General features: G+C 35.4%; 3 protein-coding genes and 1 pseudogene across 4 annotated transcripts; 3 read left to right on the forward strand and 1 right to left on the reverse strand.

Moving 5' to 3' along the window:
- Window positions 1-174: 174 nt before the first annotated feature.
- Window positions 175-4,928, forward strand: LOC111454272 (probable boron transporter 6). Of its 2 annotated transcripts, XM_023095694.1 has the most exons (14): window positions 175-345; window positions 971-1,067; window positions 1,195-1,277; window positions 1,407-1,599; window positions 1,697-1,835; window positions 1,913-2,078; window positions 2,167-2,333; window positions 2,502-2,675; window positions 2,798-2,893; window positions 3,166-3,282; window positions 3,365-3,669; window positions 3,800-4,073; window positions 4,411-4,551; window positions 4,651-4,928. In XM_023095694.1, the coding sequence occupies exons 2-14, from the start codon at window positions 973-975 to the stop codon at window positions 4,681-4,683; spliced, it is 1,983 nt and encodes a 660-aa protein (XP_022951462.1). In that variant the 5' UTR covers window positions 175-345; window positions 971-972; the 3' UTR covers window positions 4,684-4,928. The 2 variants fall into 2 exon arrangements, with proteins under 2 accessions (XP_022951462.1, XP_022951461.1); XM_023095693.1 differs by lacking the exons at window positions 175-345; window positions 971-1,067; window positions 1,195-1,277 and having other exon boundaries at window positions 1,391-1,599; window positions 3,800-4,067.
- A 5,815-nt stretch (window positions 4,929-10,743) lies between these two features.
- On the forward strand, window positions 10,744-13,536 carry LOC111454273. Its single transcript, XM_023095695.1, has 3 exons — window positions 10,744-10,898; window positions 11,328-11,825; window positions 12,829-13,536. The coding sequence occupies exons 1-3, from the start codon at window positions 10,820-10,822 to the stop codon at window positions 13,356-13,358; spliced, it is 1,107 nt and encodes a 368-aa protein (XP_022951463.1). The 5' UTR covers window positions 10,744-10,819; the 3' UTR covers window positions 13,359-13,536.
- A 1,052-nt stretch (window positions 13,537-14,588) lies between these two features.
- Window positions 14,589-17,739, forward strand: LOC111454572 (GTP-binding nuclear protein Ran-3-like). The gene is made up of 8 exons (XM_023096073.1): window positions 14,589-14,707; window positions 14,798-14,867; window positions 15,229-15,285; window positions 15,387-15,504; window positions 16,246-16,335; window positions 16,688-16,867; window positions 16,990-17,067; window positions 17,453-17,739. Exons 1-8 carry the CDS (start codon window positions 14,705-14,707, stop codon window positions 17,520-17,522), a joined length of 666 nt encoding a protein of 221 aa, XP_022951841.1. The 5' UTR covers window positions 14,589-14,704; the 3' UTR covers window positions 17,523-17,739.
- LOC111454609 lies at window positions 17,705-24,302 on the reverse strand (annotated as a pseudogene).
- Window positions 24,303-24,896: the final 594 nt, after the last annotated feature.

Raw genomic sequence — 24,896 nt, forward strand, 5'->3', positions numbered from 1 at the left:
CCAGGTGTGGGGCATTACAAAACCCCGAGCCAAACGCTCGCTGAGTTCTTCTTTACCGTACGGTCAGTACCTGACTCGCGCGGGAGAGGAGAGCGCCAAGAAACTAAACGAACGAACGAACAAGATTACCGCCAATCATTAATATTTCATTTTCCCATTTTTGAAACTCAAGAGGCAAAAAAAAGAGAGAGAGAGAGAACAACAGAGTGGCGGACCTCCCGGCTCTCACCGTGCCCATCTTCTCCTCTGATCTCCCGACCGGTAGCTGCGGGGTTCTGCCTCCCGACGGACACTATTGATAGTGGCGGCGTTTGCCTTGTCTCTAACATATTACCGGTTCTGAAGGTGATTTTTCGTTTTTGTTGGATTATTCAAACCGCCTGGTTTTGTTAGGTTATTACAATGACAATGACAATGCCGCGTTGTTCTGTTGAGGAGATGATGATCGTATGGAGTTTTGGTTAGCGTTGTTGGATTTTTAGCGAACGTGTAAAATGAAATCCATGGAGGAGTGAAGAAAATGTGATCATATTCTTTAGCTTTTTGAAAAGGTTAATTAATCGCTGACAGTTAGTTGTGTGGAAAGTATTTTCTGGTCCTATCGATTTAGAATTATTTGATTGTTTTTAATTAGTCAAATCCTTGTATTGAGAATTATGCTTCTTTGCTCTCTGTTGTTGCTAATGAATTTCCAACCACAAAACATGCACGCCAATATTCTGTCATTTAAAGAATGTGGCAAGTTTGAGAGGTTTTCCTTCTGTTTCTTTCTCCGTTGTCTCTTGAGAATCTCACGCGGTATTGGAAATTGCATAGCTTTTGTTTTATTCGATCTTCTCCATCCTTTTGTGTTCTTGAAACTCAATCGTTGTTTGTTGTAATGTGCTTTATGATTTATGAATGTTAGAACACTTGTAGTTGCATTGGCTAGGTGAATCTTAATTCTCGTAGTTACTTTGATTGGCTCCAGTTATGGGGGCTCCATTCGAGGGAATAGTAAAAGATTTCAAGGGGAGGGCAGCCTGCTATAAGCAGGACTGGATATGTGCACTATGTTCGGGCGTCAGGTTCCTCTTTCCCTCCCTTCAAAATGACAATTCAAGAACAAATTTTATACATGTCTTGAATATCTTACAATGTTCTAATTTGCCTTGATTTTTTATTTATTTATTTATTTCTTTTTTTGCATTCCAGGATTTTAGCTCCTACTATGTACATATTCTTCGCCTCTGCCATTCCTGTCATTGCCTTCGGGGAGCAATTTAGTAGGGATACAGGTGTGTCTTTTCCTTTGCAATGTAGATAAGAAACATTAGCCCTATATTTTTCTTGTCTTTCATTTCTATATGCTGGAAATGGGGTTCTTATTTCAACCTTTTTTTCCTTCAAATCCTGATCCTGTTTAGGTGGAAGACTGAGCACAGTGGAATCATTAGCCTCAACTGCAATTTGTGGAATTATCCACTCAATATTTGGGGGACAGCCTTTGCTGATTTTAGGAGTGGCAGAACCAACAGTTATAATGTACACTTACTTGTACAGTTTCAGCAAAGGCCGGCCGGAGTTAGGAGCTGAGCTCTTTTTAGCCTGGGCTGGATGGTGAGTGAATTAGTTTTCCACATAACTATCGTCTTCTCTCCATGTCTGGGCGGAATTTTGGATTATACTTACTTTCTTCTTATGATGTCTGTCATAGGGTTTGCATTTGGTCGGGATTCTTCTTGATTCTCCTTGCAATCTTTAATGCTTGCGACATTATCACCAAATTTACAAGAGTTGCGGGGGAACTGTTTGGCATGCTTATTGCTGTTCTTTTCTTCCAAGAGGCAATAAAGGTATTATTGATTGGCATTTGTTATAAAAGGAGGAGGAGAAGGATTTGAGTGAGACATACTAAATAGCCTAATCGCAGGGATTGATCAGCGAGTTCAATGCTCCCAAATCAGAAAATCCAGAGCCATTGGACTTAAAATTTGAATGGTTGTATGCAAATGGGTTGCTTGCCATCATTTTTGCCAACGGGGTACTCTTTTCAGCCCTGAAAAGCAGACATGCGAGGTCGTGGAAATATGGCACTGGTATAAAGTCGATTTAGAGACCTAACATCTGCAAAATATATAGTTAAATTCAAGAACGTTCTTACTTGTTTGATATCTCGGAATGCAGGCTGGTTTCGCAGTTTCATTGCAGACTATGGGGTTCCACTTGTGATCGTGTTATGGACAGCATTATCTTATGGAGTCCCCAGCAAAGCTCCAGATGGAGTTCCGAGGAGACTCTTTTGTCCATTACCTTGGGAGCCGGCTTCAATGTACCATTGGACTGTAGCCAAGGTGAGGTTTCTTTTCTACATTAAACTTTATTCCCATTTCCCTCAGTTGTCAAGTATGAAAGGTCATAAACTTTTGGGTAATCATCGCTTTATTTTGTTCGTAATCCAATTCATTTACTAATACCAACGAATGGAAATTAAAAATCCACTTGACATGCCCCATTCGCAGGACATGGGGAAGGTTCCAATGATTTACATCCTTGCTGCTGCTCTGCCAGCCATGATGATAGCAGGCCTTTACTTTTTTGACCATAGTGTTGCATCACAAATGGCGCAGCAGAAAGAGTTTAATCTTCAAAAACCATCTGCATATCATTATGATGTCTTCTTGCTCGGGATTATGGTAAATATTTGCTATAACTTGATTTCCTGCGTCATATGTGCTTATCCTTTTACCAAATCATGTTCTCTCGCCAGGATCATGAACTGATGTTTTTTTTTTTTTTTTTTTTTTTTTTTGTTAAGACTTTGATTTGTGGATTGCTGGGACTACCTCCTTCTAATGGTGTCCTCCCACAGTCCCCAATGCACACCAAGAGTCTCGCAGTGCTTAAACGGCAGGTGTGTAGGCATCACATGCCAACAAAGTTCACAAGTAGTATTCGATATTCAGACCTGCTGTTGTTGAGTGACAGTAAATGAGAAATCTCGTTTGATTTGATTCGAAAAACAATATATATTGATAGAAATATCTAAAGTGTTTCTAATATGAAAATCGAAAAACCTTTGAGATCACTCTACTCTCTCAAGACGATAGATTTCTTGTGTGTATCATACTCTCATCTCAAAACCCACCATTCTCTTGGAGCCTTACAGTTCTACCTCATTTGCAGATAATACGAAAAAAAATGGTAAAGAGTGCACAGGAATGTATCAAACTAAAAGCAAGCAACTCTGAAGTTTATGGAAAGATGCAGGCGGCGTTCACTGAAATAGACGCATCTCCAACTGTAATGCTCTAACCTCGTAGTCTCCCTTTTTCCTAACTCCAAGATTGGGTTACCTCATGCACCTTGTTTGCTCTTATTGCAGCCTAAAGAGCTTGAGACCTTGACGAAGGCAGTAATGAGTGCTGATGACAGTGATCACAAGGGAAAATTCGACGCCGAGAAAAATATAGATCCTTATTTGCCTGTTTGTGTGAACGAACAAAGGATGAGCAACTTGCTGCAGTCCTTCCTTGTGGCCGCATCAATATTTGCTGTCCCTATAATGAGAATGATACCCACTTCAGTTCTTTGGGGATACTTTGCTTACATGGCCATTGATAGTCTCCCAGGGAATCAGTTCTGGGAAAGGTTGTTGTTACTGTTTATCACACCGAGTCGGCGTTTCAAGTAAGTTTACATAAATTTAGTCCGCTTGTTCTATCGTTGAGAAGGATCATTAATCGCCATGCTTTATAGCTTATTTATTTGGATTCTCTACCATATACTTAATATTGTGTTTGTTCTTCGTGTCCTACAGGGTCTTGGAGGGGTCTCATTTATCATTCGTTGAAACCGTGCCATTCAAAATCATTGTGTCGTTTACTCTCCTTCAGTTAGCATATTTCTTGTTGTGCTTTGGGATAACGTGGATACCTGTAGCTGGGATCCTGTTCCCACTGCCATTTTTCCTCCTCATTAGCATCAGAGAGCATGTGCTCCCCAAATTCTTCCAGCATAACCATCTTCAAGAGCTAGATGCCTCAGAGTATGAGGAGATTGCCGGTGCTCCACATCGGAACCTCACAGTTACGGTTAGCTTTAACGTTTCTTACTATCATGGATCATTAATCAACCTTGAGTTTAAGTTCGGCTTGAAATGAAATGGCCATCAACAAACATATGAACAAGATTTGGCTCAGCATGTTTATTTTGATACGGGTAGGAAAAGAACCCAACTCGGTATTATTAAAAAAAATAGAGAAATTAGAACTCAGTCAACCTTGTGCCAAAGATCTTACCATTTCCGAAGAAACGGGGAGTTACATCTCTTTTCTATTTCCATTCCAGAGTTTTTATGTGTTTCCATGCCTCTTTGAGACCCCGAAAAATGAACAACATTCTGAATTTTTGCTTCTAATGTCTGCCCAGGATAAGGAGATACGACCCGATTCAATTGCGGGCGAGAGTAACGAAGAATACTATGACGCCGAGATCTTAGATGAGATGACAACTCATAGAGGAGAACTAAAGCTTAGAACTGTAAGTTACAACGAAGAAAAGTTCTTTCAGGTTAGAAACTAAAAGCCCTGCCTCTTATAATTACTTCTTACCGATCATTTCATCCTTTGACTTAGCCTTGGCTCACATCATTTGACATTTGAATTTCAGGTTCATCCTGAAAGTTCAACTCGAACACAATGAAGCATTTGGAGACGAATAGGATACGAGAGTGTTTGATCGAGCTCGATACAACAACGATTACAACGATCAATTGCAATCAATACCGAAGAATATAAGGAAAGACATTTTCTTCTCATATAGTGGCTGCTAACTTGAGGAATACATGAAATCTTTACATAAACCCATTCGTGATTATAAGTACACATGAAAGAAAGGAAGATATTGGAGAAGATTCAATTCAAGGTTTTAAGACAAACATTTATTTAACAATTGGAAAAGTTTCTAGAGAATCTCCCACCCTTTTAGTCAATTCATTTTATTTGATTATTGACAACAAAATAGTGAGGTGTGACAATGGTGGGGATTGGTTCATGAGATGCTTAAGAAAGAGAAAATGGTCTTTTCTGACACCTCTATACTTGCTTTGCTGCAAGGAACTCGATGTGTGTAAATCTATGTAACTTTTTTGTGATTATTATTTAGGGTTTCAAACTTTAAAAAATAATAGAATTCCGAGCTTTTTTAAGTCTTTAATAATTTTTAATATCTATGAGACACTTTTAAATTTTAGAGACATATTAAATATAAAATTAATATTTAATATATTGGCCCTTCTGAGATAGAATGTTCTTTTAGGGAGTGTGTTTGTTTCTGAGTTAGAAGGTTCTTCCAGGGAGTGTGTTTGTTTCTGTTTCTGAGTTAGAAGGTTCTTTTAGGGAGTGTTTGTTTAACTGAAACTCTGGAAGAGAAACTCTTGAAAACGGCAAATTAAAAGTAGTTAAAAGTAGTTGCCACCAGAGAAAGATCAATCTCAACTAAAATTGAATCCAAATATGCATACACAAACACTTGTCAATCTGTTGAAAAAGACAAACGGAATTGAGTTTCAATTCATAAAGAAGGAATGTTAGATACGTTTAATAGGGTTATCTTTTTTTGTTGAAAAGGGATGGTGTTCAAACTCCAATCTAGATAACAAGCCTTCTATGATTGGACTGACTCTAAGGATATGATAATGTTTTCAAATATTTTTTAAAAAATATCTTCCACGTAAAAATAATAAAATTAATAAAAATTAATTAATCAAACATAAAAATTAAAATATATATATATATATATATATATATATATATTAATAACAAATTAGAAAATAAATTCAAGATTAGGAGGCAATTGAATAATAAAACATGGGTATAATTTATTTAATAATATTAAATCAAATGTCAGAAGAATTTATAAAGTCAAGAATGTCACGATTTAAATATTCATCTTATGGTTTTTTTATTTATAATTCAAAGAAACATTATTGCTATGTTTATGGTTGGAATGTAAATAAGAAACTAAATATTAGGACCACTTAATATAATTATTACTTATTTATTATTATTATTTTTACTATCATTCAAAAAGAATGAATTCTCACCCACAAGAATTGGCTCGAATTAGTATGCACAAAGCAAAGCCACAGAGATTAAGGATAATGTCATACCTAAATTTCCTTCTTATCCACCAATCTCTAACACCAAAGCAAATTTCGAATCCACCTCCTTGACCTCAACAAGAAGCCAAGGTTGATCTAGGGTCGAGTTCCTCGAGGTCAAGTTGGATCTCTAAGGAGACATCGTCTTGTAGTGCCTATATCCGATCTTATTTGGTTCACTTTTTAACCTAATTTATCACTTTTTTTTTTATCTAAGTTAGAGTTCGAGCTAGTAGCTCGAGACGTGAGAAAAATATTTAGATTAAGAATAATAACTACTTGAATGTCACTTAACGTATAGTTCTTACAAAACTAACACGACAATGTTAGAGAAATGCATCTTTCTTCCACGTGTCAACCCTAAGACTAGAATTTTGTTAGTTTCTATCCTCGAAATATGCATATTTAAGCACCTATCTAATTAGCTAATATAATAAATAATTAAAAACAAAATCGAAACCACGCAATACTAAGCTTCTCGTCTATGCACCAAGGTAAATATCATACCTAAAATGAGTTGTTGTCTGTACTGTTATCTCTACCTAGCTATCTCACCTAACTCGAGCACAATAGTGCACTTGTCATGTTGAGCTTGATGTGTTCATTCTACCAAACTACATTTTCCATGGATAAAAAAATAAACACATTTTTTAAATTTAACAAAGGTACTTTATTTATATGATATTATATATTAAAAAAATTAATAAGATAACGTTTTAATACTGTAATATACGAGAGAGGATTTTCCAAGTAGGCCTAACATCTTATCGTGGGACAACCTTAATTAATGCGGACAGGGACACGTGGGTAGTCGCATCACCGCTAGATCTAACCAACGAAATCACGTCGGTCGGCTTATAACTTGCAAGTCATAAAAGGGCCTTAATGGGCCCAACTCAGCCTGTTCAGATCTATCCCGAAAACGTCAAATGATTTTCGAGGCCCCCACCGACTTTGGGCCCATAGGCCCAATAGTTCCGCTCCTCACCTGACAGCCGCCATTATTGGGATCCCTGAACCTGCCCACCCTCTCCCTTCTTGTCATTGCCTTTAATAAATACTTTTTTTATATATTAAAAATATAATAATATTGTTTTTCGAAAAATAAAAATATAAAAATAAAATAGTCGGTGGTGAGAGAAGGACATTTGTACTCGATTTTGAAATAAATAAATGCATGCATGTGTGGGGATACCAAATCCACAGTAAACGTACATTAGAATTAATTCTTTTTTATTTTAATTATATTTTATTTTTTTATAATAATGGTTAATTGATTTAGTTATTTTAAAAATAAAATAAAATAACAAAATGTAGTTGTAAACGATTTCCATTTTTTGTGATTTTTTCTCTAATATAATTAATATTAATATTTTAATTTTCCATTTCTCTCTGTTGACGTATTTAATTTATTGGTCATCGGAGAGTGGGTTACTATAAAACTTGGCTGAGAGCGAATCCATTTTTTTTTTACGTTGGAGTCATCCAATTTGAACATTAATTAATATCGTGACTTAGTTTTTTCTGTGTTTGCTTCAAACGACTCAATTAGGGTTTTTAAATTAGGATTTCGATTTTGAATCGTATGTAAAACGCTGTATGTTTTTTTCCGTTTAAATTCAAGTTTCAGTACTGTTTTCTAAGCAAATATTAAGATAGTGAAGAGAGAAAATAGCTTTTCGAAGCTACCCAAGAACACAAACGAAACGTTGTCATTATCCTAACGTCGACCGAATAAAAATAGGTCGAGAACGAAACCATTTTTTAGTGATGGTTGTCGATCATACGAGCTGGAATCATCGAATTTGGATATTTCTCACACGTCGAAAAATACCAACCTTCCAAATAAATTATAATATTTTCAAAATTATATATATATATATATATATAATTTGTAATAATCCAATGATAATTTTATTTTTTATTTTTAAATAGTGATGGGATAGAGAAGACATGAAAACGACAATCTGATTCACCGTTTTGTACTTTGGTGACCATGCAATGCCCATAACCTATTGCTCTTGAATCTTCTCCCCATTATTCTCTCAAAAAGACAATTTTTTTTACTCTCTTATCCACAATTTTTTATTTTATTATTATTATTTTATTTTCTTCTAAATTTGTGAAATTGAGAACTAAAAAATAACATTAATTTCAATTTAGTTCTCAATTGGATTTTTATTTCTATAAATTAAAATTAAAAGTTTATGGTAAAAATGGATATTTACCTTCAATTTCATTTATCCATTGAATTATTTTCAAGATTATATTTAAGGTAAAAATTATTTAACAATTCTATTAACTAAATTTTATATTTAATAAATCTATAAAGTTAATTAATTCAAATTTAGGGTTGGAGGAGTGTGACGTGGATAGGTAAAACCCGACCCGGCCCACTTCGAGAAGGTAAATTGTGCAACTAAATGAAGAGGCCCACGTGTACTTGCAGGGAAGGCCCAGTAGGAAGCAGCCACGAACTTATGGTGCGCTCAGGCTCATGGGATTCTGTCACTTCTGGGCCCCACCACTCCTCGTGCCTATGTTCCTTGGCTTCTCTTTAACCTCCGGTTCAGATCTCACCTTCTTCTTCCCTCGCCATTTTTCTTGCGGATAAATCCATCTCCCGAGGTGCGTGCATTTTCATTAGTTTTCAAATTCAGCTTAATATTATGTTTTAATCATTTTTATATTTTTTAAATAATGTTTTAAATCCATAACTATTTTTTTCGTCTACTTTATTAAATATTAAAATAAAATTCTTCCATTATTAATCTTTAAAAATAATGACTTCTTCTTATATAAATTTAATTTTTAGTTGATTTAAATATTTTATTATAAAAAAATAATTAAAAGAACTTTTGTTTAAGTTTAAAATAATAGTTAATCGATCATATATTTTTTAACTGGTAAATTTATATATATGAATAAAAATAAATGAACCCAGGTTGTATATTATATTTTTTTAAAGTAAATTAAATTTATTGTATTATCATGTTATTATGAATTAAACGGATTTTAAAAATCCATGCATTTACTATAAGAACAAAATATGTGAGAGTGAAAATCTCTTTTTAATAAATGTATTCTTTAAAAAAATTAAAAATCAGATAAAAAAAAATAGTTGACAGTTTATTAGATATTTGTGTTTGATTACTTTATTTGTCTTAGACAAATATATTATATTCATTTATTATTATTATTTTTTTATCGTTCTTTCTATATTATTTATAATTTACCATCTTTATCTATTATGTAAATGATTATAGATGAGAGAACTCTCACCGCTATTTAGTGGAGTGGTTTCAGCAAATATTTTCATGGTATTAGACCCCTTTCGGTTTAAGAACCCTGATCCTTTATTCTCTATGGATAATTTAATTGAAAATATGCAATTATTCCTCGATTAATGCACATGGGCTGCTCTCCACTTCAAATCTAATGCTTCATTTTTTTAAAACTGATACAGTTGTAGAGATCGTATATACAACTCTTCGATGATTAAATTTTCCAACTAAATTCCATATTTATTTTATAATTTTTTTTTCCAGATATTTTTTCTTAAATCTCTTTTTATTTCGCATGATGTAATAATAGTCGACTTAAAGTATATTTACAACACGGTAAATGATTACACGTTCTGACCATTTATATAAATCGTCACCTTAAAATAAAATTTGATGAAACTGTGCTAAAGGAGACGATTATAAATATAATTAACATTTTTTTCTATGATTTTTTGCTATATTTACAGGATGATAACGAGAGATAAATTCATATCAAATTACAATATTAAGATCTAAATCAGAGTTAGAATTTTTTTACTATTTTTTTTCCTGGTTTTTTAATGCATCTAATCGAAAGAAAGTTGAATTAGAGTGAATTCTATAATAATAATATGTTATTTTCTAAGGTCAAACTTTTAAAAATTTAATTTAGGTATTAATTTTTTTAAGAGAATAAGTTAAATTTATCAAAATTTGGTAAATGATGCTAAAAATACGTCATTTTTACCAAATAAAGGGAACTCGACTTAAACTCCACTCTGTAAAGTATAGTTTGTTACACTTTTCTTCCTCTAACTTAAGCATCCATTTGTATATGTGAAATATTGTTTTAAAAGCTTAATTTTCATAACAAAAATTAAAATAAGAAAATATAAAATATAAAATATAAAAACTCGCTTTTATTATTCCAATGTCATTTTAATTTGACTAATAATTCAAATATATATATATATTTAAAATATTAAATAAAAAAATTAAAAGTCATATTGTATCTTTAACTATTCAATAATTTTATATAAAAATAATGTAAATTTTATTTGGTTTAATTTTTGCGTTTTTTTTATAATTATATTAAAATATTTAAATTTAGAAGTAATTATTAAAGAAAAACGGTTGATAACAGCATTTGCCCTTTTCCATCCCATCAAATAACACCAACACTTTTATTTTTTATTTTTTAATTTGTAATTTTTTATTATTTAGCGAAACGAAAAGTGAAAACGACATATTCCTCAGATTCAGATTTCAGTTATTCTCAATGGCAAATTCCGTAATTATCCCCCAATCATAAGGGCTTCCTTGTACCCTTCCTTCCATATAACCTCCCTCTCCTCCTCCACTCCGCCCTCAGCTATCTCTCCTCCCTATCTCTCTCCCAACAAACACATTCACAATGCAGACCGCCGCCGTCATCTTCTTCTCGGTGCTTCTCTCCGCCGCTGCCTTCCATCCCGCTCTCGCCCTCGTCGACGGTAAGCCCTTACTCTCCGAACACTACACTCGCCGGAATATTGCATTGCTTCTCCTTCAATTTACATTCCTCCCTTCCTTCCGGCCGATGAGCCATCGGTTCTATTTATAAAATAATAAAAAATAAATAAATAAATTCGAATTTACAATATATATATTTTTTAATATAAATTAATAACGCCCAGTCCAGCAGTACTGAGAGTCCAGTTGGTCACGTGATAGCAAAATATCTAAAAGTAGAATTCTTTGGACGGCTCAGATTGAGTAATGACGTGGGCCCCACTGCTCCGCTGGCGCCTTATACGCTGATGGGCAATGTTAAAAGTATATATATTTTATTTAAAAAGAAAATTAAAAAAATTAAAAAAAAATTAAAATTGGGTAAAAAAGTAATAAAAATGATTTTTTATTATTATTTTTTTTATTTGAAGGGTATTTGCCGAATGGCGATTTTGAGAGGGGACCAAAGGCGTCGGAAATGAACGGCACGGTGGTGAAAGGGCAGTTTGCGATACCGGCGTGGGAAATTTCAGGGTTCGTTGAGTACATAAAATCCGGTCAGAAACAAGGCGACATGTTGCTGGTGGTGCCGGAGGGGGCGTTCGCCGTCCGGCTAGGGAACGAGGCGTCGATCAAACAGAAGATCAAAGTGGTTAAAGGAGTTTACTATTCCATAACGTTCAGCGCCGCCCGTACCTGCGCTCAAGAGGAGCGGCTGAACATCTCCGTCGCGCCGGACTGGGGGGTTCTGCCGATGCAAACCCTTTACAACAGCAATGGGTGGGACCTGTACGCTTGGGCCTTCCAAGCCACGGCGGACGAGGTGGTTATTCTGATCCATAACCCTGGCGAGGAGGAAGACCCGGCTTGTGGTCCCCTCATCGACGCCATTGCCATTAAGACTCTCTACCCTCCCAAGGCCTCCAATGGTGAGTTTTAAAATATAATTCATTTTAATTATATAAAAAAAGAAACGTATATAATAAATTAATTCCGAGAAGTTTATAATATTTTTAAAACTAAATTAATAAAATAATCATCTTTGCACATTATTTAAAAAATAATTATGTTTTCAAATTTTAATAATTTCTTATATTTAAAAAGTTTAAAATTACCATTAAACATGAAGTATATATATAAATTATTAATATTTTGTATGAAAAATGTCTTGATATTTCAATTTTTAAAATAATAGATCTTTAAATTTTTAATTATATTCAAAAAAAATTATCATTTTACAAAAATACCCTAATATTAATACTCTTAAAACTTTAAAAAAAATATAGTTTTAAAATTCTTAATTATTCCAGTGGGATATTTTAAATTTTTTTTTTTTAAATTAAAGATATTTTGTTATTTTTTATAAAAATTTAAAGATATTAGTAAAATATTAAAAGTTTAAAGATATAAATTATTAATGATTTCTATTAATTTATTGTTTTTAAAAAGATTTTGAGGATAATATTGAAATGTTTTAAATTATAATAATATTTTTGAGGTAAAAGTTAAGTTTATGATTATTTTTATTACATTAACCCATTTTAAATACAAAATTAAAGGTTGAAAATTAAGTTTATAAGATAAAGTTCTACTTATCCTTTATTTGCTTTATTTACCTACTAGCGACCAAATTAAAAATTGAAAATAAATAATAAAAAAACAAGTTTATTTATTTATTGTTATAACTAATAAAGTAGTTGCTTGAATCCATTAACTGTGCAAGCATGTGGGCAGTGTTCATTGATTGTTCTGTTCATATCATCCTTTTTTGTCCTCATATTTTATGGTATGGTCGGTTGCTTTTGAGAGTACAAAGCAAAGCTATGAGAGCTTATGTTGAAAGTCGACAATATCATATATTGTGGAGAGTCGTGCTCCGTTTTTAGAGTTTAAAATTTTGGGCAAGTAATATCTGAGTTTTGCAATCCACAGATAATCTGGTGAAGAACGGCGATTTCGAAATAGGTCCATACGTGTTCCCCAACGCATCGTCGGGAGTTTTGGTCCCACCCAACATCGAAGACGACCACTCTCCGATCCCCGGCTGGATGGTGGAGTCTCTCAAGGCCGTTAAATACATCGATTCCGATCACTTCTCCGTCCCCAGCGGGAAGCGCGCCGTCGAGCTCGTCGCCGGAAAAGAGAGCGCCATAGCTCAGGTCGTCCGTACGGTTCCAGGGAGAACATACATCCTCTCGTTTGTCGTCGGCGATGCAAGCAACTCGTGCGAAGGATCCATGGTCGTCGAAGCGTTCGCCGGTAAAAACACTCTGAAAGTGCCGTACCAGTCAAAAGGCAACGGCGGATCGAAACCGGCGGCGCTGAAATTCGTGGCGGAGTCGACAAGAACACGTATTATGTTCCTCAGCACATTCTACACCATGCGAAGCGATGATTTCTCGTCGCTGTGTGGGCCGGTGCTCGATAAGGTGAAATTGTTGAGCGTTCGAGGAAGAAAATAATAATTTATAAATATATATATATATATATATATATATATATATATTTATATACGATATATAATTAATAATTTTCTATGCGGATAGGGCTTTTCTACATAATAGTGTGATTTTAAGGGGGGACCATTTTTCTGTAATTGTGATGTGCTAAAAAATCGAGTTTAATCGATTTTTCTCTTACTTTTTTAATGAATTACAATTTCCATTTTTCATTGTTTTTTTTTTCCTTTCCTTTTATTAATTACAAAATAACATTTTAAACAAATTTTTTTAATAAAATTATAATAAATATTCCTTTGAAAAGCTCTTTTCTATAAAAATTAAAATTAAAATTTATAATTATTAGGTTTTGTCTTTTTGTGACATTAAAATCATCCATTAAAATAAAAATAATGTGTTAAAAATGGTTGTAACCGTTTAAGACGGTCGGTAACAAATATTGTCATATTTGGGTTTTACGTTACTGGCTTCAGTTTACCCTCATCTAACTTATGTGAGATTTCACAATCTACCCCATTCGGCGTCCTCACTATGTTCCCTTCCCCAATTGATGTAGGACCCCCAATTCAGCCTTTCGGGCTTTCGCTCAAGGTTTTACCATGCGTCCAAGCCCACCACTAGCAAATATTGTATTCCTCACCCTCTCCAATCAATGTGAGACCTCCCAATCTACCTTCTTTGAGGTCTAGCGTTCTTACTGACACACCATCTCGTGTCCACCCTCTTTCGAGGCTCAGCCTCCTCTCTGACATACCACCAATCTAATATCATTTGTAACAGTCCAAGCCTACCGCTCGTAGATATTATCATTTTTGGGCTTTCCCTTCAAGGTTATAAAACACGTTAGCTAGGGAGAGGTTTCCACACCTTTATAAAAATTCTTCTTTACAACTGATGTGGGATCTCTCAATAGTCGAGAGATCGATAGAGTTGAGGATGAAAAATTCTTGTTTCATTAATTCGGGAGCTTGCACGATGGGTTTAAAAATGGGGGAAAAAGTTAAAATTCAAAGCCCAAGTTACTTGGCCCAGACTCAATTTTGGCGGGTGGCTGCCCAGGCCCAGTCCGAGGCCCAAATAATACAGCTTTCCACGCGTCAACAATATCGTCGCCACGTGTAGGGCTGAAATTCAAGCGGACTTTTGAAGCGGGAGTTCAATCCAAGGGTGGAGAAAATCGCGTCGAATAAAAGTCGAACCCCTTCCCTTCACGCGGGGTATAAAAGGCCTCCCACGACCGTCGTTTACACTGTGCTTGCGTTCTGCTTTCCATTGCCGACCTCTGTTCATCTAAATTTCTACGCAGTTCTCTTCATTCCTTCATTCTCAGGTGCAGATACTCATTCTCAATGGTAAGATTTCTTTTCTCTGCTTTCTCTTTCCGTCTAGTATTCGACATTTTCGATGCTTCTACCTAGTTTTGGTTTCATTCCTTCGTTCAGGCGCTGCCGAGTCAGGCCACCGTAGATTACCCTAGCTTCAAGCTTGTAATAGTCGGAGACGGTGGAACAGGTATGGAGATAGATTTTTCTATTTCGTTTTCTTGATGTCTTTTTATGCTCAATTTGCCATGATACTTTGCATGCATAGCTATAGGAACTAGAACTATATGATGCTGCTCCTCAGGTTTTACTGAATCCAGTCTTCTTTAGTGGAATAGAATTTGTATTATTTCTCCGTTCGTAGCGTATGAATTCGATCGGAGATGTTGCCAAAACAGGTTACTGGACTAGGCTTCTGTTGGAAGGCGTTTCAATGTTTCATGTGTTTTGTGTGATTAGAGATCGTTAGATCTATGCCTTACTCTTTTTACAATTTTTGTTTATCGCAATGATGTTATTAACCTCTAACGGAGGAGTGTGTTCTGATCCAGGGAAGACAACCTTTGTTAAACGTCATATAACTGGAGAGTTCGAGAAGAAATATGAACGTAAGAATGAATTATGTAGTTGATTATTGCTCGTCGTTTAATAAATGATATTTGTAAGGTTGAAGCACTACTAATATTTGTCCTGGTTTGATTATGTATAGCGACAATCGGAGTTGAAGTTCATCCACTGGACTTCTTTACGAACTATGGAAAGATAAGGTTTTACTGCTGGGACACCGCTGGTCAGGAGAAGTTTGGTGGACTTAGAGATGGTTACTAGTAAGTGTTCATGTGTAATTTCAAATGTGTTTTGATCACGGCAATGATTTACTCTGAATATGCTGGTATATATTATTGAAGCGGTGTTCTTCCGTGTATTTTGTTCATTTGTGCTGTGTTCAACCTGGTTTACTAGTACAGAAGTCTTAAGCATCTATCTTCTCTTCTGTATAGAAAGCATGCTTTATAACTTAGTCTTAGCTCTTTGATACTTTAGATCATGTAATCGATTTCTTTTCTAATTTTATTCATTTTGTTACACGAACACGAGGAAAAATATTATAGAAAATTACATTTGTTCTTTATTAATCAAGTGTTTGATGAACACTTTTAGGTTTGAATTGATTTGTTTTAAGCGATCATCTTCTAAAATTTTGTATAAATATTGCAAGTCCGTTACTGAACTATTGTGGCGAAGACATTGTTTTACTATGATACTATGCGTCCAGCTTTAACTTCTCTTTGCATGCTCACAAGCTCTGGAGAACAAAAGTATTTCTTATCTTATCAACCTTTTCATATGGTATTTTTAATATTTTTTATCGCAGACTGAAATGTTGAATCTATTGTTTACTGTTGCAATACATTCGAACATAGATACAATGTAGTTTTCAAATTATCCTCAGTTCTCTTAGAATTTGATGGGCGCTGTGACTTTGATTAATTGATTCATTTTCAATGTCTGTCCTACATTTATATTAATTCTTACTTGCTTTGTGCATTTTTTCTTTTCGAATTCAGTATTCATGGACAGTGTGCCATCATCATGTTTGATGTCACTGCTCGTTTAACGTACAAAAACGTCCCAACATGGCACCGAGATCTCTGCAGGTATTGTGTTTCTAACCCAAAGGCTCTGAAACGCTTCAAAACTCTGGCTTTTTATGTTAGTTTGAAATTTTTGTTTCTTACAAGGACATTTTTAAGAGGTTCCCCACTAGTGGCCTCTTGGGAAAAAAGAAAGTTACTAACAGAATGAGATTTGTTGCTATCTATATGTACAATTGTTTAACTTTTGATGTATAAAATGAAGGAAAATAATTAGTGCATGAAAACAAAGTTAAAAATATAAAATAAAAAGAACTTCTCAAATGAAAATTCGAAACAGAAAAGAAAAAATAAATCAACATTCGTCTATTGTGTTGTGCTGGTTATAAATTTGGCGTTGCTCTGTACCTACCAGGGTTTGTGAGAACATACCCATCGTGTTGTGTGGAAACAAGGTCGATGTGAAAAACAGACAGGTTAAAGCAAAGCAGGTGACCTTCCACAGGAAGAAAAATCTCCAGTACTACGAAATCTCTGCAAAGAGTAATTACAACTTCGAGAAGCCTTTCTTGTATCTTGCTAGAAAGCTTGCTGGGTATGTTCAGTTGTTCTTATTGTTAGTTTGGCATAGTATTGGTTGGTCTTTCCATCAGTTTCATATTAGTCTCATCGGCTGACTCTTTCACAAACAAATTCGTCTTTTATCGGAACGTGCAGGAATACGGAGCTCCACTTCGTCGAATCACCTGCCCTTGCTCCTCCTGAAGTCGAAATTAACTTGGCGGAACAAGCACAGTAAGTTACCGCGATTACCTGATAAATATTTTTAAACCTGTGCCTCCGTTACACCTGCACTTAGAATCTTGCTGGCCAATATAGTTAGGTTATTGATGTGAGTTTTGGGTGTGTTCTGACATGGCTTCCAAGTCCATAGTGCTTACCATCTTCTAGCTTAGAAAGGGAAATGACGATCCATAGGAATTACTCTAGGTTGACCTTGGACTAATATCTAGGTAGAATAATTTAAATAATAAAATATATAGAGAGAATAATTTCCGACTAATATAGTGTAAGTTTTCTTTAATATAGTCGGGTTTACCCAACCGACTCGTAAGAATATTTGAAGCAAGTCTAAGTCAAGTAGTTCAGACATTCACTAATGACTACTTTTGTGTTTTAGGCACGAAGCAGAGTTGGCACAAGCTGCTGCACAACCTCTACCTGATGAGGATGACGATGCTTTTGAGTGAAGCGCTTTATATCAACCGACTTGGCTTTGCTGTTTAGGGTTTTATGGTGTGGTTTGTGGTTGTGGTTTTCTGAGTTTGGAAGGCCGACCTATGTGGTTCTTTATTGAAGTCGGTTGGTTGGTTGTGTATTCACTATATAATTGGACATAGTAGGTTTGGTTTGATATATTACTACTGCCATCGATTAAATTTTGATAAATGAATATCATAAGCACTTTTTGTCTTGTCAAATAAATAGGTAAAACAAATTACTCTCCGACAGCTAAAATGGTTTTGATACTTTAGTAGAAAATTTGATGCTACATTTAAGGGCAAAATATCTAAATAACAATGCTTGTTCGTGGTCTGTCCCTTCGCCTTTTTGACTTTGTGATAATAGTTCCAACCCTCAATTGATGTGGTCTTGGCTTTAGAAAAGGAAGCATGTAATCAAGATGGCTTCGCAAAGAGGTATCGGAGTAAGGGAGCAACAACGGCTATGCGCAAACTGTTCCCTAAAAATGCATAGCTGCAGAGAAAAACCCAAGGCAAAAGACGATATTAAACATTTTTTCTATTATATATTTGGCAATTTTGAACCGTTGAAACAGTTGACGAGAATCATCGATTAAATCTCAAAACTGCTTAACTTGTAAATTCTATATATATAAATATATATATATAGGTTCTTAAAATTTAAACTATAAATTAATTGGTATGACAGACGAAATCATCAATCATCAATTATTTTATTATTTCGAAGAACCAGAAAAGGAATTTGGAATATTTTTTTGGTCTCGAAGATTAAGAAAATGAATATTCCCTTCTAGAGTTCTCTGTTCCCTTCATTTTTTTCTATTCTCCATTTAATTATATCTTGTAATCCAATATTTTATTCTAATAGAATAAAAATGGATACTTGAAATGCCAGCTTTGAATTTTTTATTTTATAAATAGTTTTTGAACTTTTTGTTTCTATTTTTGTAGTTTAGTTAAGAATTCGAACATTAACTTAAGAGGTGAACAGTATACGAAAGAAATTGTGTTAAAAGAACGAAGATGCATACCGTTGCCTAAGGCCAATATGCTGTGGAAATTGAAAATCTTCCGGAAAGGAATGCAAGTTAGCAACCTAATATTTATCATTAAAAAAAGCAAGGGAATAATGAACGTCATCAGCTTGAAAATGAGATCTAATAAAGAACCATCTTAATATAAAATCATCATGCACCTCTCTAGAAGTCCAATATTTGAGCGTCGCCTCTTTCAGAAAATGAGCCTTATCCACCATTTCCGCCTGCATTGCGTTACCAGTCAGTGACAAAAGTTAAATAATGGTGATGATAACAATAGACGATTGGATCATGCTTCATTTCCAGGTTCAGGAAAAATTAGCTCTATTGCACGACCACCACATAGTAAAAAAAATCATGGCTAAGGATAAAATTTTACCTAAAAAGGTGACAAAAGAGAGCCGGTGCCCTTCACGTATCGATAGTCAGCATCGCCTTGAATCAGAACATACGATATCTGAACTCTCTTAAGAATCTAATCCATGGTCAACGGTGAGTTTTGGTGATGAGACAATACTGATCATACAATAGCTGTAAGATCCCACACATATCGGTTGGGGAGGAGAACGAAGAATTCTTTACAAAGGTGTGGAAACCTCTCCCTAGCAAATGCGGTTTAAAAATCTTGAGGGGAAGCCCGAGAGAGAAAGCCCAAAAAGGACAACATCTGCTAGCGGTAGACATGGGCCGTTACAATAGGTATTAAACATAAATTATGTCTGGATACCCATAGCACTGCCTCATCTGTCTATCAAACTGGATGGGACGAGATACTGATCAAAGGATCACTTGTCATGCTCGTCCACATCCTTGGTATTCTCCAATACACCCTCTCTATGAATACTATTGGAATCACAAAAACTAGCACGCTCTGATGGTTGGATTTGTCAAGAAACCTACATATTGGCTCGCATGAGAGCAGCAACTGTTGAGGATTATTGGGATTGGGAGTGTCCCACATTGGTTAATTTAGTGGAAGATCATGAGTTTATAAGTGAGGAATACTATCTCCATTGGTATGAGGCCTTTTGGGGAAGCCCAAAGCAAAGCCATGAGAGCTTATGCTCAAAGTGGACAATATCATACCATTGTGGAGAGTCGTGATTCCTAACATGGTATCAAAGTCATGCCCTAAACCTAACCATGCCAATAGAATCCTCAAATATCGAACAAAGAATGGCGAGCCTCGAAGGTGTAGTCAAAAGTGACTAAAGTGTCGAACAAATGGTGTACTTTGTTCGAGGGCTCCAGAGAAAGGAGTCGAGCCTTAATTAAGGGGAGGCTTATAGTGTGCTTTGTTCGAGGGGAGGATTGTTGAGGATTATTGGGATTGGGAGTGTCCCACATTGGTTAATTTAGTGGAAGATCATGGGTTTATAAGTGAGGAATACTATCTCCATTGGTATGAGGCCTTTTGGGGAAGCCCAAAGCAAAGCCATGAGAGCTTATGCTCAAAGTGGACAATATCATACCAGTCGTGATTCCTAACAGCAACTTGTCAGAAGTCGCTTCTGATCCACGATTCTTAATGGTTTCTAAGTCAACATCAATCTCGAGCAATGGACTGGGACGACAAAGAGGTTGATTATTGTATAATTTCCTTTGAAAGGATAAAGGCCTCCTTTTAGCCTGCAAAAGTAGAAGAATGTCATTCAAATTTGGAACCTACAGCTTAGGTTATGTAAGAAAGCCCTCTTTTTATAGTAGCCAATGATCTAAAATTATATTTAGAAACGAATGATAATATCTACCTTGAAACACACAATGCACAGATAAATAATAAGGTAAATCCATATGATGACATGAAACTTCAGTTCACAAGTGTAAATCAGTTTTCTTTTTTTAATATATATGTTCGATGTTGTACAGCTGCATGACAACGTCATAATTTCACGTGCAAAATGAATTTGAAAGAAATACAATTAGATTGTTGAGAGAACTCATGATGAAGTTATGATGTCACATCCACAGGAATCTGAAAAAAAAAATGCCTTAGTCCTTTTGTTATGAGAGATGATGTATAACAACCAAAGCTAAAGCTCAATCCCAAAAGATATTGTCTTTTTTGGGTTTTTCTTTTCGGGCTTCCCCTCAAGGTTTCTAAACTGCGTCTACTAGGGAGAGATTTTCACACCCTTATAAGAATGTTTCGTTCTCCTCTCCAACTGATGTGGGATCTAAAGATCCACCCCCTTCGGGGCCTTGCGTTCTCACTGGCACTCATTCCCCTCTCCAATCGATGTGGGATCTCACAATCCACCCGCTTCGAGACCCAACGTTCTCACTAGCTTTAGTTCCTTTCTCCAATTGATGTAGGATTTCACATATGACTATTTTGTACCTAAAAGCCGAGTGGCTTTAAACAGAACTTGGGTTGTTGTGCCTTTTATGGAGCATCCTACACGGCCATTACGTAATGTTGAAAGTATAAATCATCAAAGACAGAAAGTGAAACTACACGGCCATCTCAACTAGAAATGTTTTTTAATGACATCAAAAACTCCACAAAAAAATTTCAAACATCAATCAAATTGTGATATTGGTGAAATTAAATGGGAAGGAAACTGTTTAACAATAACAAGAAGTGGGGTAAGAATGGAGAGAAAAGGAAGTGAGAGAAGTATGCTACCAGGCAGAAGTATCGTGGTCTGGAATATGGAACACCAAAATGCATTGGGCTTAAAATGAACTCCTGCGTAGAAAAATCAGCTTTTTCCAATATATCAACCATTTTTGTATGTGTGTCAGATGTCTGCAACAAAGAGGAAAGCATCTAAAGTATTATGATGAATCAGTCAAACAAGTTCCAGCACACAGATAAGATCAAGAAACATACCTCAAATCCAACAACATTTTCCATGAATAACATTACTGGTGGCCTTGATGTTTGTAGCATCAACTCAAGAATTTTGAGGAATGAAAATGCCCGAGCATCGCTGGAATGCTTCTGTAGACCTAATTATATGGTGCACAATTATCCACTTTCCAATTTATAACATGCACGATGTACAAGCATAAAATGGTTGTTCTAAGGAAAGGATTGTAAACCAAGCCATGGTGTGTGTATAATATACGTAAGAATGTATCCAGTATCAGTATATCAACTGTTCCAATGGACATTTAAGCAGGTTCATCAAACCTACTTGAACGGGTTCATCAAACCTACTTGAACGTTTAAGCATGCAACTCTAAATCAATAATTGCAAAGACGACAATGAACTCTCACTCTCAATCATCAAAGTGCAATTTGCAGTAAAATCGTTCCAAAAATGTCCAACGCCCCATTCACATCATCTAAACCTAATTTTTTTTGTTGATAAGCTAACATACTATTTTATCCCCAAGTGTGATGTTACAGATAACTTAAAAGAAATAAAATAAGAATCTAAATTACAATGGCCAAAACATAAGGACCTAAAATAAATGGCTTAGCAAAAAAAAAAAATTACAATAGTAAATTCCTATTTAAAATAAAGCTCCACAGTTTTTTATTGTAGTTCATCAAACACTTCGGAGTAGAACTTCACACCATTTTCCCCTCCTTGATCTTCCTTATTTAAGCTCGTTTTTTGTTTCTATGTGAGAATCGAAAGCTAGTTATAGTTATTTGGCCTTTGAATGTGTGATTGATTCTAGAGATTAGGTGAGAACATCCAAGCATCATCTTCTGCTCATGCTTTTACCATGGAAAAGGTTATGAAGTCTGCTTATGAAGTAAGCTGCTTATTTATAGCTTAATAGTAAACAATTATATATAGTAAAAAACTATATCCGGTAAAGCTATATATGGTAGATAGTTATATACAGTAGATGGTTATATGTAGAGTAAACTAAACCGCCTGTAGTACTTTATGCATTCTCTGTATTCTCTATTACTATACATGCTAACCAAATGATACACAAAATGAGGTGTCTAACATCTAATGACCAATATGGACATTAAATATAAGAACTTCTTCAGCATCCTAGACGACTAAACTCCAAATAAGATAACAGATCCAAGGACAGAGTATGCCAGACCTATATAGTTGGGAAAAATGAGAATTCAAACGAGACCGACCATGCAACCGATGTTGCTGAAGAATTCAACGACTCTCCATGGTACATTTTTTAGGCTCTAGTTTTGAGTCTTTCCTGTAGCGCTCTTTTCTTTCTGTAGCTCAACCAAGCATATAGGTTACTTTTGACCATAACTAACCGACAAGAAAAGGCTGACACTCCTACCCATAGGAAGCTATGCATGCAAAATATAAGAATTACTTTAGTATCCTAAACGTCCAGACTCCAAATTAGATGACAGATCCAAGGACTAAGGAAACCAGACTGGGTAATCTCATTCAAATGCGAGCTATCATACCATCAATAACACTGCAGAATTCAAGGTCTCTCCATGATTCGTTTTTTAGACTCGAGTTCTGCCTCTTTCTTGTAGCTCTCTGTTGCTCTCTGAGTCTTTACAGTAGCTTGACCAAGCACGTAGGATTGCTTTGACCATAACTAAACTCATAAGAAAAAACCGACACTCCTATGCAAAGGAAGCTATGAATGACCTGTTACATGTTCCTAAATAGCATGACGCTTTTGGTTTGACGAATCAATGAAAGAAAAAATTCACTACGCTAATCATTTGAATAAGAGATTCCAACAAAAATACGTCATATAGCTACCTTGTTCTCCACTACGTTGAGAGTTCATACGAGCTTCAAATTGTAATCTAATCACTTAACAAATACGTCCATCAGTCAGAGGTAGGTAATTTCCAACGAAATAGATAAGCTATGTTTCAACATTCAATAACTTCAAATTCAATCTACTTAATCCGCGATAGAAAAGAATTGGCATCTCAATTCTGAATGAACAAAATACTTCCATTATCTGTATTGAGAAGCAGCAAAACTTTACTCCTGCGACGGACAAGCAACATAATCGTTCTCGAAACAAGAAATAATAAGAAGAAGACGATGTTGAGAGATTGTAGAACGCTTTTACTTTGGCAGTTCAAAAGAAAGTCCACAACGGCAGTCATTTGAATCAGATACTCCAACAAAAACACTTCATGTACCTATCTATTGTCCGCTCACATTGTGAATTCATACTAGCTGTAAATTGAAAGCTTATCATACCATACGTGCATCAGTATCCAGGAGGTAGTTCCTCACTAATTAAATAAGCTTGGCTACAGCATTCAACAGCCTCAAATTCAATCTACTTAAACCACAACTGAAGAGAATTTGCATTCGATTTTGAAGGAAAACTAGTTTCAATGTTTTCACTGAGAAGCACCGAATACTTATTCATACGGCAGAAAGCAAGGCGTTCTCAAACCGATATAAGAAGAAGATGATTCTATCATACCTGATGCGGACGTTCGCCGAAATTATGCTCGTAAACGTCGTTTACTTTATCGTTGATATCAAAAACTTGTACTACTTCCGCATCGACGCCAGCACTCAGTAGAGAGTATCTCTGTTATAATTGAAATCGCAAACAAAGCCTCTGTAGGATATACGCCTGAGATCGAGGAGGATACAGAGAGAAGCATAGGCGAAAAGAGTACTATGCCACCAATGCCGCTGAAGAATTCAAGGACTCTCCAATGTTCGTCTTGCTGCTTTGGAAATGCCTTCTCCATTTACGTCTGGTAACTTTGCTCGTCCTGCGCTAAATGGTCAGGCTCGGGCTCGGGCTCCCGTAGATGGTGAGACAGTTTATTTGGAAAAATGCTATATCTCCGTGTTTTCAAACCTAGTTTGTTTGAGATATATATATATATATACACGTGCGCGCGCGGGCGGGTGATTTAAAGATGTCACTGTACGGCTATTTATAATTGTGTATAGTTTCACACTAATTATCACTTATATTTTCTTTTTAAGTCAAGGTTGAAGTTGTGCTTAAATAAATAAATATCAAAAAATTGTTAGATAAACACGACTCTCCACAGTAGTATGATAATGTCCTATAAGCTCTCATGGCTTTACTTTGGCGTTCTTAAAAGGCCTTATACCAATGGAGATGGTATTCCAACACCTCTCCTCGAATAAAGTATGTCTCCCTTAATCGAGGTTCGACTCCTTTTCTTTTGGAGTTTTAGTCGTTTTTTACTATGCCTACTTCTTTCCTTTTGGAGTCCTTTGTTCGACCTTTGAAGATTCTATTGACATGGCCTAGTTAGGGCATGACTCTGATATCATGTTAGATGAACACGACTCTCCACAATAGTATGATATTATCCACTTTGAGTATGAGCTCTCGTTTCTTTGCTTTGGGCTTCCCCACAAATCCTCGTACCAATGGAGATAGTATTCAAACAAAAATATAT

Source organism: Cucurbita moschata, unplaced genomic scaffold (genome assembly GCF_002738365.1).
Source record: "Cucurbita moschata cultivar Rifu unplaced genomic scaffold, Cmos_1.0 Cmo_Scf00016, whole genome shotgun sequence".
Classification (NCBI taxonomy): Eukaryota; Viridiplantae; Streptophyta; class Magnoliopsida; order Cucurbitales; family Cucurbitaceae; genus Cucurbita; species Cucurbita moschata.